Below are 15,006 nucleotides of genomic sequence, written 5' to 3'. Positions count from 1 at the left end.
GGAAAGAAACCATTGCCATACCTCACTGGAAACTGACTTATATAATTTCTCAGTTTTTGTCATACTGGTTATGCTGACCTAAGAGGTTCTTTTGAGGGGGTATTTCTATTAGTTTTACCTCCCATTTGCACTTAAAACTTAGGATTTACTAAAGTACTTGCAATATTAATTTCATGATAGCAATGGTACTGAAGATCTGGTAAATATGCTGTTGTGGACCACTGCATAATACAATTTAATGTTAAGAGTTTTCCATGTGTTGACATGAGCAAAATGTAGATACTTAGAGATTCGTTTATGTCATAACATAGTTAATTACACAGGTAATTAAGTTTCCTGTGTCTATGGTTTTGTATATCTGGAAGAAAGAGCATCAGCGTTTTTAGCATAACTGTTGTCACCTCTTCAACTAACAAATAAAAGTGATTTTGTTGTCCTTTTTTAGCGATATCCTGAGAATTAGGAAGATTGTTCTTAAAATGAAGCTTTAGAATGAATGCTTCACTACTATTTTTTGTTTTAATGTGGAAAAATGTATGCTGCTTGTTGAGAAAACTTTGACTATGGGAAGAGAAGCTGTTCCTTCTTTTAAGTGGTACTTTATAGCCACTTAGCATTTTATGTTACGTTTTATGTTAACATCATCACAGTGGAAGTGTTTGTATGTCTTGAAGGAGGCTGATTGTCACTGTCTTACCTGTCTAGTCTTACAAATTAGAAGGAATTTTTACTGTAAATTTTGTGAGATCCAAATGATATTTTATTAAAGGAAAGCTGGAATTTGGATTAGGATGTGATACACAGCAGTGCAGGTCAGGAAAAATTTCTGCTGAATTGACACTTAAGCTAGCTTTAACCTTATTTTCACAAGGAAAACGAGGAAGTAGCTCTTGGAAGTAGTTACCAGGTGCTATTTTGCTCCTGTAGTATGTCAGTTTCAGAATTTGAAAGAGTTTAAAATAAGATGGACAGCAGCTGATGTGACTTTTAAATTAAAAAGAGTCCTTTTATTGCTAATATATTAGAGGTAGCATAGAATGTAATAATTTTCAAGTTACCATTGATCTTTGTAAGTGGTATGATAAGAGCAGCTCTGTGTGAAACAGTGATACAATTGAAATACAATCCATTTTTCATCAAATAGATTTATGCTTTTATTAGACCACAGAGAATAAATGTAATAGTATACATCATATATATATATATTTTAAAATAAAACATTGTGTAAAAAATTATGAGGCAAGAGTGTATAAATCATTCAACTGCTAATTTATTGCCTTCTAACTGAATACATTTTATAAAATTGTGTGACATGACAAATCAGATATGGTTTTTAGCTGTTGAATTACCTTCAGTAGTTTTGTACTGTACCAATTCTATTTGGTGCTGTAACAACAACAAAAAAGGTCATGTGTGTGCAGTTGTGTTATTTGCAAATTTTGCAAATGACATTGCAAAAATGTAGTAAGTGGCTCATTCATTCACTTTTATGTAACGGAACTCTTATTACACTTGAATGTTAAGTTGAGTTTTACAGCAGTTTATAGAAGCAGGTGAATATGAACTCTCAAAACAATCATCGTTGCTGGCCAGTTTTGGCTGCAGGGGTGATCTCAAGGTTATTCTCAAGTGCGAAGTTCTACAGGTTTAATCAGGTTGGCCTTTTGTCTTCATTCTTTCCTTTCACAGTTACTTTGACTTTTACTGCTCATCAAAACTGAGTATTTGGATTATTTTTCTGAATTGGTGGTTTAAGAATTATTGACATTTCACTTGTTAGCAATTCACAGATTAAACTTGCAGCTTATATTTAATACTTCTTAGCAGGAAATACAGTACAGAGCTTGAAACCAAGCCTATAGTTCATAACTTGAAGTGATTGCTAAGCATGAGGTCTCTTCAGCAGTTGATTTTTATTTCTGTATTCAGTTTTTTCTTCAGTGAGTGCTACCTTTTAGTTGTGATAAAGCTACAAGATTTTGTGAGACTGTAGGACAGTAGGAGATATTCTATGTCTTCATCAACAGAACAATTGCTTAGAATTCAACACAATTATTTAATAATAATTGTATCTCTGCAGCACCCTGGAAACTATAAATTTGTGAGTCTTTTCACAAAAGCCTAATTTGACTTCAATCTGATAAACTTTGTGTTGGTTTAACACAGCCTGGTTTTTTGGGGTGGGGGGGGGAGGCACAGAAGTGCTTTCTGTGAGAGGCTTCTAGAAGTTTCCACAATGTCCAACAGACCCAGTCTCTTATGGCTCTGAAGATGGACATGCTGCTGGCCCAGTTAGAGAAGTTGTCAATGCCTCTGTGATGGCACATTTAAGAAGAAAATCCGCACAGGAGCAGCTTTTTCTCAGGGGTGGCGAGGCACCACGGCTGGGACCGTCTCGGCACTGCAGGCACAGCCGTGTGGCTGCCGCCACCATCTCAGCACAGCCCACGGCGAGCTCTGCCTGCCTGGCCGGCCCTAGCCAGCTGTGCCGCAGGCAGAAGGGCAGCGCCGGCGACTGCGGCTTCTCCTCCCCGGTAGCTCGCATGAAGAGAGGCCTGGTGGTGACTGGGATGCATGGCTGGCAACGGGAACATGGAGGGTGACTCCCCTGCACAGAACCTAGACAAAATCATTGCAGGATCCTGCAGATATCTTTAAAAAGGTAGCATTTGTTGGCAATAGTACTTAAGAGCAGGAGATTTTTTTCCCAGTCAGAGAAGGAGGAGGAAGTGAGGACATGTGGAAAAAGACGACATGGTGACGCCAAGATCAGTGAAAAGAAAGTGGGAGGGGAGGTGCTTCAAGCAGTGGAGTCGATACTCCCCTGCAAGCCATGGGGAGGACTATAATAAAGCAAACTGTCTTCATGTAATCCATGAAGTCCTTGGGGGGATGCAGAGATCCAGTTGCAGCCTGTTGGGAAAGTGCTCATGCTGGAGTGGGTGGATGCTAAAAAAAGTTGTAATCCAATGGGAGACCTGAACAGAGAGGCCCGTTGTTTCCTGAGACAGAGAAAAGAGGGCCCTTACTTCCAAACCAGAGCAGCTTATCCTTAAAGGGCTACACCTCATGAACTAGTGACTCACACCATGGCAGTTTTGGGAAGACTGTTTTGCCCCTGGGAGGGACTAACATAACAGCAGGAGGTTGACTGAGACTGCTACTTGTGAAATTGGAACAACATTGGAGAAGTTCTCGGAGAACTGTTTCCCATGGGAAGGACCCCATAGCACAGCAGAAGAGAGACTCCTCTCCCTAAAAGCAAACTGAAGAAGTATTTCGAGTGACAAACTGACCAAGTGCTCCCATGCCGTCTCCCTGCACTCTCAGTGGGAAGGAGACAAGAGCTGGGAGGAGGGGGGTGGGGGGGGAAGGTGTTTTAAAGGCTTATTTTACTCCTCATTATCCTCTTCTGACTCTGTTAGTAACAAGTTTACTTTATGCCTTTTAGTTTGAGCCTATTTTGCCCTTAGAATGTTTTCTTCCAGTCCTTAATTCATGAGCCCTTTTTTCTGGTTTTCATGGCTGCCTGGCATGTTTACCAGCGTCAAACCACGACAGACTTCAACCTGACCTAATTAACAGTAGTTTACTCATAAGGATTTTGAAGGTCTATTTTGAAGGGCTGCAATGAGGTCAGTGCTACTAAGCGCTTAGAGCATTGCATCTTTTCCCATCACCGTTTTATAAAATTATGATTATTATTTGGGAACTAACAAGATCTTGTGAATTGTAGACCTGGAAGGTGTCTCAGTAAGGATATTAGTGTGACATGGTCCAGCTGTTGATCCTAACTTTGCTGATTTGCCAAGAAATGCTTACCAATGTCAAAACAAAGGGATGGAGGAGTTTCAAACAGGATATTAAGTCAAGCTATCTCATTCCATTATCCTGTATCAGAACTAGCGTGTAAAAGGCCTTATATGTTTTTAAACTGAGGTGTGCTGCAGGAGTCATCTTTCTATCTTATTTTGAAGAAAACCTTTGCTTGTTCTGCTCAGGAATTTTCAGGAAGCAGTTATGCCTCATATTCCTATTAGTCAAGAGATTTATCAAAATTTTGGCTTTTTCAACCAAAATCCCAAGAGTGATTGAGTGTTTGGGAGAATTTCAAAATGAGGGCTAATTGTAGAGGAAAAAACTTCATCATTTTATCAGTTTTACTTGGACTTAATATTTATCACAGCTTTCAAAAGTAATTTGACTCTGGGTGAATGTAGCTGGCTTATTGTACAAATGTATTACTTTAGTGTTTGCCTGAAAATTTGATGCCTGTAAAGATATTACAGCAATGTTATTAAAAACTTTGTCAGAATAGTAGTTGTCTAGTCTAATCACTTTACTGGACCAGTTGCTAGGAATAAGTAAACAAACTGAGAAAGGAATGTATTTTTTTTCCTATGCAGACTGTGTTGCCTTTGTGCATAATACCTGAATCTGAGTTAGTTGTTCCACAGCAACTTGCTAGCTGGGCAGCACACTTGCTCAGAAATTGGCTGTTTTATTGACACATGATTTCTTTATTCAAATATTCAGTGATTATCACTGTGTCAGTACCTTAGGTGGTTAATTAGCTGTCATCTACATCTACAGAAGCTGTAATCAGATTTTTGACTGCCCTGTAAAGTATCCCATTTCATTTCATATGAGCATATATGAGATGATGGGTTTTGAACCCTTATTTGTCACTGTCATGTTTTAGTCAATGGAGTTGAAAAACTCATGTTTCACTGCCTGTCTTCTGAAATAACTTACCAAGACAAAGCTTGCATCTTGTGACAGAAATATCTCGAGCCTTTAAAACAAGAATGGAAATTAAAGGTGGGCAGGCAGTGGTTCAGTTAGAACTGACCGTTCACATATGGTTAAGCTGTTAAGTACTTTTTTCTTGCTAAAGTGTAGCAAAGCCATCACCGTTCTATTTCTTCTGGTTTTAACGACACAGTTACTTTACAGTTAAGAGTGGATATGTTTTGTAAGGAGCTAAATTAGAGATATGCAATAGTTTTTGAAGTCCTTGAACCAGGTGCTGTGTCTTTGGTTTACCTCTTTGGGTTCAAGATCAAGAGAAAGTTTAACAATGAAAATGTCTGTGTGAATTACACGCTAAAAGTCTTTCTGCAAATTTTTTTTACTGCTCACAGCAGGTCCTCTGATACACAGTCTTCCAAATAATAAGATTTTTTTGTATGAATGTCCTATACCTCTAGCAGTCAAGCTTTTTAATGAGTAATAACAGTAGTTTTCTAACACTGCTTAATTCTTCAACAGCAGTGAAAACTGATCTTATTTATTTTAAAACAGTCTGTTCTGAATGAAAGATATGTAAGCTGATTCTAAAGCTGTGTTTCCATGAATGTGAGGATCGTAAGAATAAGGAACATGAGGTTAAAAGATAATTTCACTTTATAGCTTAGCTGTTTAATTTAACCAATGTCATTGTCACTTTATGGTTGCTCCCTATGCTAGATGAAATAAATTGAAATGTGCTTGTTAGAAATTGAAAGGAGTTAGAAGATCATACTTCAACTTACTCATAGTAATCTTAGGCAATGGAAAATGATACATGGAGGGGTCAACCCTTTTTCTGATACCATAAGTTTCAAAATAATGTTGTGTGACATTGTATGATAGTATGATAGTGCTTACACTATCAGTTCCATTACAATACTTTTTAAACTGTTAGTCCATTGATGAAGCCACTTTAAAAGCATTTTCTCCAGATGATTAGGTTACTTGTAAAAATTATCATTAATTTAAGATAATTAAGAGCTCTTACATTGAGATTGTCTCTCTGTAGTATGAGTACTTACCAAATGTTTTTCCAGAAAAGCACCCCAATGTGGACACAGATAATATAACACAACTTGGCTTTGGTTTGTTAAAGAACTGCAGGCACTCTCCCCTGTAAGGAGGAGAAGCTATTTCAGTCACATCATTTTCACTTTTATAATGGTATGCTAGGAGTACTAACCACAAAAAACATGTGCCCACAAAGGCTCAGGGTACTACCTGTGTGGGACTAAAGATTTGTTTCTTGAAAAATTAGTCAATTAACAAAAAAAAAAAAAAAAAGTGCAAGCATAACTATTAGGTTTATTTGCTACAGAGAAAGGTTATGTTTTTTCTTTGAGCTTTTACGTTCCACTCCTTCCTTAGTAGTTTGGTGACTGTTTTTTTCTGTTTGTGTCTGAAGAGTTCCACAGGTTCCAAAAAAAAGGTTGAGTCATCTGTGAACAAAAAATTTATTGAGGGTTATTAAATTTGCAGGTCCATAGTATGTATATCATGTCAGTTGACATCATCTGGATTAGTGCCTCAGTATGTTCAAAGAAGGAGTGAATTTGCTACTCTGAACTTGAAAAAAGTACATTTGCACTTAATTAAAAAATGTTACTGGAAAAAAAGGAATCCAGCACTTTTAATGAAATACATTAAGCATATTTTTCACATCAAAATTACATTTTTGTTTGCAGTTGCTGAAGCTTTAGGAAATTTCTTTTCTAAACCAGGAAATCAAAGACTTATTCTACCTACGTGGTATGAAATTATAAAGTTTCTGATACCAGCCTAGGTAGTGAGAATAATTTTAATAATATTTAACAGAATAATTTTTTTTTTAACTTAAAATGCTGCTTTCTGAACTCAGATAATAGACTATTTTTTAAGGTAACCAAATTCCTAAGTTTTTAATTAATATAATGTAAAGGAGTAAGTAACTATAATTAACCATGTTCTTGTATTACTGAGTGTTGACAGAATTCTTAGCAAGATGCAGCAGTGGTTTTAAAACCCTGTTTACCTACAGTATTCTGTATGCTGTAAATAAACAGGACGAAAATATGTTTATTCAATCAAAAACAGCTTTAGTCCTAATTAAATGTGTATTTTGGGAGGATAAAAGGATTAATTAAAATGAACATAGTTATCATGATTTATACTTGTGTGGAAGGTAAGGAGCAGGGGAATGGCACTGAAATCTATCCATTTAATCCCCTTATTAGTATTGGGACCAATTACCAAAATGTCTGGTCTTGAGAAGGCTGTATTTTATTCAAAGCTTGTAGTTTATTAGCTTGGCCACAGATTCATATGTCAAAGATAAGTGTAAAACTTCACTCATAATAGTAGTAGATTGGCAGAGATTTAACAATAGTAGTGTCTTTTATAATGCACAATGCTGTAATGTATTTGGGTATGTTTGAGATACATCAGCACTCCACAATAAGAGCCTTTGATAGTGTCCCAAGAGCCAAGGTGTATGAAGAAGGCGTTTAGTTTCATAGTCCTGAGAACAGGTTTCACTAACTAAAAAGATACTTGCCAATCTTTTGTCAAGTTTAGAATTGGACTTCATAGTTGGGCTATTAAACCCAGTTTTGCCAGGATCTAAATTCTATTTTTCTAGCTGAAACTGTATGAAATATTGAGCATTGCTTTTGAAAAATAAAAGTAGAAATGAAATACCAAAAAGATGTTTTTGCAGGAAAATAAATAGTTAGATTGTTTTTGGATTTTTTTAGTTTTGTTTTGTTTTCACTTAAGTGTCCACGCAAGTAAAAATAAAATAACTCTGGATGTTCAATTGTTCTTGCGATCTTTGCAAATGAAATCACTGTAAAAACGTAACCGACACATCTGGTTTCATAAAAAGAGTTATGATTCTAGATGAATGTTAAGGAATGGATCAGCTCCTTGAAAACAAAGTCTGTTTTCTTTCAAATATTCTAATGACAAAACAAGAAAGAAAAGATCTGCTTTCTCAGCACAACTGGCTCTGAAATTCTTTTCAACATTTTCTGTGATGTCAGTGGAGCTTTAAGAAGTTATTAATATATCTTATGTTTTATAAAACAACTGCTGATTGCTAAAGGAGCAAAATTGCACATTCACCTTTGAATGCAGTACTTGATTCAGTTTATCATCTCTGCTTTAGCTAATTAAGCACCAAGGACCAGATATTAGGTTGGCTAATGTCTTGTTCATTAACTACTTTATTAAAATGAATAAGATTGTTTGAAGGTGAAGCCATACATACGCTGGCTGAGGATGGTACAATCTGGCCTGAAGGAAAGTTTTGTTAGCTCCAGCTCAACAGCACTTAAATGTTAATTGTTAATTCTGCAAATTCAGGTCTTATTTGGTGAGGGTAGCTTAATCTGTGAATAAGAAAGACTAGAGTTACCTTAAATTTAAGTAGTTTTTCTTTTTAAAATACGGCATGTATAAAATACTTTTGTCTCCAAATAATGTAGAAAAATCCTGTGATTTTTTTTTTTTTTTTAGCATAGAAAAGTGTCTTAAGGATCTGCAATTGGACATAAATGAAATCTGTACTGACGAAGTACTACAAAGCACAACTGACTGCATTCAGTGGCTAAATAACTGCAATTTTAGTTCTCTGAGACCTCCTTCTACAGACCATGGAGAGCTGCTGGAGTTCCTTAAGACCTTGGTAAAAATTGTTTATTAAAAACTTTATTGTTGAAAAGTGGATTATACAATTGGAGGTGGAGAGGTGGATGGATGAGTTCAATTCGTTTTTTCATTTCAGCCGTTACTGTTGTGAGGGTAGTTCATAAATCCATGCCTGCAGCATGGTGTTATGTTTCCTCTTGATCATGCTTTAAATAGACAAACTTGGAACAAAATCTTTTCACAGATGCTACCATATGTTCAGCACTGCTTGGATTGTTTTATAAAACACATGTTGGTAAAAAAAACATTGGAAGTTACTGTCTCCACTGAGGCTGTTAGTGTTACTGCATGTTCTTCACTTTTATCAGTATGAATTTAACTCATCTAATGTATGTTACTGTCCTTTATGCATTATTTAAGCATAAACTTCCTACCTGCTGTGTGGCCAAAGAGGTAGGTGATGGATGCCTTATCCCTGTAAATGTTCAAGGCCAAGTACTACTGAGCTCTGAGCAGCCTTATCTGGTTGAAGATGTCCCTGTTCATTGTAGGAGGATTGTACTAAACAAGCTTTAAAAAAGTCACTTCCAATCCAAATGATTCTATGTTTCCCAGTGAGAAATGTGGGAGCTACATTCTTTGTTCTACCAAGTTGTATGACTAGATGCAACCAGAAATCAAATTTTACTTCAATGAAATTGAAGAGTATTAGAGAGTATTTTTATCCAAAATTTTGATTGAAAGCTTGCATTTGGATACACATGTGGAAATGGAAGTCTGGAAAATTGAATTGGCAAGATAAGTGAAGGTTGATCCCTCAGTAAATGATGGTCTTCAAGTTTATATATAAACTAGATGTATGCATTTGATATGATACATATATATAAAATCAAAACACATAAACAGTATCCAGTGATTATTCTTTGTCACTTCCATGTCAAGGTTTAGTTGTAGACCATGAACAACTTTAGGCTAAGATTACCTGTAATGGAAGAGAACAGGAATGTACAGAAGTCGAATTTAGAGAAGGGAAGTGTTTTCTCTGGCAAGAGCACAAGCTTGATAAAATCAATGGTTGATGAAAGCAATATTTTTTTTTTAACTTATAGGATTCTTGTTGCTCTTTTGGATCAATCACCATTGATTCCACTGAATATTGATCTGTATCAAATGAGGAAGTTAGTTTTTAGAGACGCCAAGTCCTTAATGTTCATGTGGTGAAGAGTGATTTTGTTCTCTTCTGGCAAAGTTGATCAGTATGAATGTTGCTGTTAAAAATCATCCCATTCAAGGATGTCAGAGGCTGCCACACGTCATACTTGATCTAGATGAAAATTGGAGAATCCCAGAAAAAGCTGACTATGAAGTTCTTGCTTTCAGGAGTCTTTTGTTATTCCTCTTATTTCTCTTTGATCCTTACTGTATTCCCTCAGAATGTGGCGTGGCAATGATGACTTACGTGGGTCCATTCCCTGCTTGCTTCCTTCTTCAAGGTCTATTCAAGCCATATGCCTGAACACCAGGTGGCGGCATTTGTTTGGAAAACACAAAATGTCTCCATCTTATGTAAGATGTGCTTTCCAGCTCTCCAACTTCCCGGGAGCTTACCAACTGCATGACAGTCTTGCTGTGAGCTGTAGTATCCAGTTAAGCCTTGAAAATGGCTCTGTGGCAGGCTGCTAAACAGACAGCAAAGTGAAAAGCCTGGACGTCTCAATTCTGCAGTTTATCATAAAAACAGTTTTGGAGCTCAGTGACTTTCACATCACTATTTCCAGGCTTATGGCTTCTTAGATAATCCAGCCTGTTGTGTAGATGGAATTACAGATGAAAAATGTATCTGTACTGTCTGTATCTATAGTACTGACTGTACCACAGTCTGTCTGTAAGAAGCTACTTTCATCTGCAGTCAACTATTTTCAATAATATTCAGGATTAATGAGATTATTATGAACAGACTTTCTTAAATATATATCTCTATCCATTGAACTAATTAGATAATTTCTTCTTGCATGCTTTTAATTAAATATATATAATTCATATTCAGTAACGGGAACCTTCTTTCTACTTCAGGACAACATCCTTATTCATTGTTTTAATTTATTATGTGTATTTATTTTGTTAGGAATTTTGTGTAAAGCTGCTGGGACAATTGAAAACAGTACAAAGTTCTTTTTGGGCTTTGCCTGGGGTGCTATATTTAGGTTTATTGTTATTATCACACGTTTGTAAATTTTTATGAAAATAACGATAATTTCTTCATAAAGCTTGAAAATGTTAATTATGTGAAATGTTGTCATTCTTTGTACTGTCCTGTAACTCAATATTTAAAAGCTGAATATATGCACTAACAAATTGTCATTAAATTCTGTTCCTGATAAAATCATGGCAGATTCTTTTTTTAATCAAGTCATCTTACTGTACTTGTTTATTGATGTGGTAGGTAGTTGAGCATATTGCGCTGTATTCTGGTTGGTAAATTGCAACTGGTTTTCTGTATGTTATTGTTATGACTAACTTTCTGTGCTCAAAAGGGAACTTTTTGTGCTTCTCCAAAATATCTGGATACTAATTTGGATCTTTTTCTCTTGAATAGTGCTGGCATCATCTTTTGCGATATTTTTATAGGTTAATTTTTAAATTAAAAAGTGTATATCAATATAGGCAATGTGCGAAGACACTTGATAACACTTTCTAGAGCTTCACAGTTCGCTTCAGGTACTCTTTCTGAGTTATCCCTACATCTAAAATAGCATCTGTAAGCTCCTATTTTTAATGCTGTAGTTAAAATGCTGTAGTTTAAAGGGCTTGAAACAGTCCTTGGATATATAAAAATATTTCTGCTTTGCCTTTAAAAGCAGCAGTAGAGACTTGCTTGGAAGATCATTTGGATTCACCATTGAAGGCATCAGGTGCATACACTGTTTTGATAGCTTCTTTTGCTTCGTACATTTCAGAATGTAGTATTTGAGCATGATTCATAAAAAAACCCCTACATTTTAAGTCCATTTAAAGTCTACTTGCCAAGAGACAACCTTTCAACACAGTGGTTAGTAATCTGGGTTTCAGTTTACACTTTGAAACACATTTTTCTTTGGGGCCACTAAACTTTATAGAATAGTTTAGCAGATAATAAAAGAAAATGGGATCAGTATTATGCACTTTGATATATATGACTTAAGATTTGAACCAGTTGCACATATTCCTGTTACATGCACATGCTTTTGTAGGATGATATTCAACAGATAATTTCCTTTATTATTCTGTCTTCCACATCTTTCCTGCTTGTTAAGTATGAAGAATTAATAAGAATTATTTTGAAATAAAGATCTAAAATGGAAGAAAAATAGGTAGTCTTTAATAGGTTATTTTTAAGACTTTCTTTATAAGAGCCAATCATGCTCCCAGTTTGTTATTCAGAATTAGGTACTGTAGTGAAAGTGATGGTTTGTTTCAAGAAACTCTGGTCAGAGTAGAGGGCAACAAGAAGGTTAAACCCTCTAAGGTATGTAACAGGTTTGAAACATCCAGAACAAAAAATAAGAGTTCTGAATTTAAAAATTTTTGTCACTCTAAAGCATACTTATCTATTGAAAAAATCTTGCTAAGGAAGAGGAAGTATTTAGTATTTGGCATTCCAAAATGGTTATGTTTATGCAATACCACACTCAAACTTGAATAATTTACCTGCCCTTCAAAATGGGAACAGAAATAAAACCAATATTTTCTTCAAATATTGTAAGTTAAATAAATCAGCAATGCTGAAGGTAGAAGGTAGAAAAGGTTTCTTTACCAGCCTTGCTTTATAGCATGAAGTATGCTTTGCAGACTGTGCTGATTTCTAGTGCTTAGTACAGGGCTATGTTTTGGATTTGTGCTGAACACACAGCACAATATAGAGGTTTTTCTATTATTGCTGAGCAGGGTTTACACACAGGCTTTCTGCTTTTCATACTGTGACACTGGTGAGGAAGTTGGGGGTGCATGGGAGGATGGGAGGAGACACAGCCAGGACAGGTGACCCAAACTGACCAAAGAGATATTCCAGACCATGTGGCATCAGGCTCCATATATAAAGTATGGGGAAGAAAGAAAACAGGTATGTCTGAAGTGATGACCTGGTGATGAGTGATGCTGTCCTGGAGATGGCTGAACACCTGCCTGCCATTGTAAGCAGTGAATTAATTCTTTGTTTTGCTTTGCTTGTATGCATGGCTTTTGCTTTACTTATTAATCTGTCTCTCAACCGATGATTCTTGTGGCTTTTACCCTTCCAGTTCTCTCCTCAGTCCTGGTGGTACAGGGGTGAGCAAGTGGCTGCCTGGGGCTTGGTTGCTGGCTGGGGTGGAACTATGACACATAAAGGACATGAGCCCCCCTGAGGTGGTTTGCCACAATGCTTTTCTCTGCTGGGGAGAATCAATGGGAGATGAAGGAGTAAGTGAGAGGGCTTCTAGATTCTCATCCACTTAAGGCTTTCCTACTGAAACTAAGAAAATCAAGAATACCACCAATTCCACTCAGTTTTCTTGTGATGGTGACAAGAGGAGCTGCCATTTGCTGCATGAACTCTTGAAGCTGAAGCAGCTCTAAGGTCAGAGATCCTAGCCCTAGACTGAGAGAGAGCTCTTCAGATTTGAATGAAGAAGGAGCAGCAGCCATGTGATTTCACTTGCTTTGTTAACTGACTGCCTTCTCCAACCCATACAGCACAGATGTACATGGAGATCACTAATATATCAGTCTGCATCTTGGTTTGATGGGTTATGCAGCTTCTTATTCCTCTGTCCTGTGTCATCTAAGACTCTTTAATTCTTGACAAGTTTTCAATTTTACATCTTTAAGCGACTCCTGGGATGACTTTTTTATCCTTGGAATGGTCTTTTTGATGATTGCCTGCTGAGCCCTAGAAGGTGACAATTTTATAAATTAATTCCTTGCTTGGTTTTATGAGAAAAACCAGTCATTATCTGTGTAAATCTTAGATAATTTTTTCATATCGCTTTCTTTAAAAGATGCTGTGACAACAAAAAGGCTGCTAAGGGTTTCCTTTGAACTATGGTCTAAAATTGATTGAGAAAAGAGGTTGGGGATATAAGAAAGATGAGAAGATGAGTGTGAGTTATTGGCAGAGGTAGACAAGAAATTTAATTCATGTATAAATCCTGTTTTCCACAGATTTCATTATTTCTGTCGCTGACATATCTTACTTGCTGTTAAGATAATTAGTATAAGAAACTGGTTTTAGTCTAATACGAAGCTGTTCATTTAATGAACTGTAATTTTAAAAATTTCTAAAGTACTGTTTGATTTACCTTTGTTAGCAAAGCTTGTTGAAGAATGAGAAGAATCAAGAAGAAATGGTACTTCACTTCCTTCTGGATCTGTCTAGTCAGTGTGGTGTCTCATTTCCCTGTACTGCAAGTGGGACGTCTTTTGAGATAACATCCTCGCTTCATACAATTCAGGATGATTCAGCTGTGGATGTGAAATCTCTTTGGGACGATGTGAGATTGCATCTTCGACAATTTTTAGTAAATAAACTGCAAAGTCAAGAAGAAACAAACACTAATGCTTCTCAACAACAAATGGAGTTTAAAACTCAGTGTGTGCAGCAGCTTTTGTTTCTTTATCCCAAACCAGAAGTCTTAATGAGGTATCAAAATATGCAGAATAAACTGGTTAGTGATCTTCTACAAAACTGTATTTTGTCTAGTTGGGGTGAAACAAATTTTGATAAGGTGGTTCATGGTTACCAAAGTTCCATACCCAGATTGTGCACAATGATAAAAGAGGATTTGTATATATTAAGTGGGACAATTGGTCCATCTTCGTCATTAAAGTTTATTAATGAAACTTACCTGGATACCATCACTGAAGAAATGACAGTTCTTCTTGAAAGACTTTGTGAACTGCAGTTCAAAGAAAATGCTCTACACATAGTTAAAGCAAACAAGATTTCAAAGAAGCATGGAGGAAGAGTTCACGCTGTGGGTTAGTAGTCTTATTTTATGTTCTTTGTAGTTAGGTGTTACTTTAATGATGCTATTTCTTTTTAAATATACTTGATTATTTTCTGTAAAGAGAGAGACCTGAAATTAGTAATTAGAGCTTTATGTTTAAAACATATTACTGCAGTTGAACTCTAGACTGTGTCAGAATTGTGGTGCAAAAGTAAGAGAGAGTAACTTATGTAATTTAACAAAATCCTAGTATAATCCATTGGATAACACTGTGATGTCATAGTAATTTTTTTCAGCCTGTTTTATTCCAGCTACTGAAATATGTACTAGAATAAGAACTATTTAATCTAGATTTATATAAACACAAACTGTTGTGTCTTCTACTCCCACTTTTTAATTGTCAGACATTTAAAGGAGTTTATAGGAAAGACAGTACAGTAATGTGTCCATAAAACAGATAGCGATTCACACATCAGAGCTGACCCAAAAGATTACTATGCCAATTCTAATTCTGAAACTAAGAAACAAACAGAAAACCCATTTACATTTTCTAGTCTATACAGTAGGTTCCAGTTAATACTGCCCGGTCATTTTTTCTTGTTCCAAGAAATGTCAAGAGGAAAAA

The 15,006-nt window shown here is 36.1% G+C and overlaps 1 protein-coding gene across 3 annotated transcripts in view; it reads left to right on the top strand.

Moving 5' to 3' along the window:
* Positions 1–15,006, top strand: part of KIAA0825 (KIAA0825 ortholog) — a 233,203-nt gene that overhangs the window by 37,982 nt on the left and 180,215 nt on the right. For all 3 annotated transcript variants that reach the window (XM_054283549.1, XM_054283548.1, XM_054283547.1), the window contains exons 3-4: positions 8,287–8,455; positions 13,743–14,412. In XM_054283549.1, the coding sequence (XP_054139524.1) occupies positions 8,287–8,455; positions 13,743–14,412 (839 nt within the window). The remainder of the gene's footprint in view (positions 1–8,286; positions 8,456–13,742; positions 14,413–15,006) is intronic.

This window comes from Melozone crissalis, unplaced genomic scaffold (assembly GCF_028551555.1).
Source record: "Melozone crissalis strain CALT ecotype California unplaced genomic scaffold, PUWL_Pcris_2 ptg000036l_1, whole genome shotgun sequence".
NCBI lineage: Eukaryota > Metazoa > Chordata > Aves > Passeriformes > Passerellidae > Melozone > Melozone crissalis.
The sequence above is the reverse complement of the archived record's forward strand: the minus strand, read 5'-3'. Positions and strand labels throughout refer to the sequence as shown.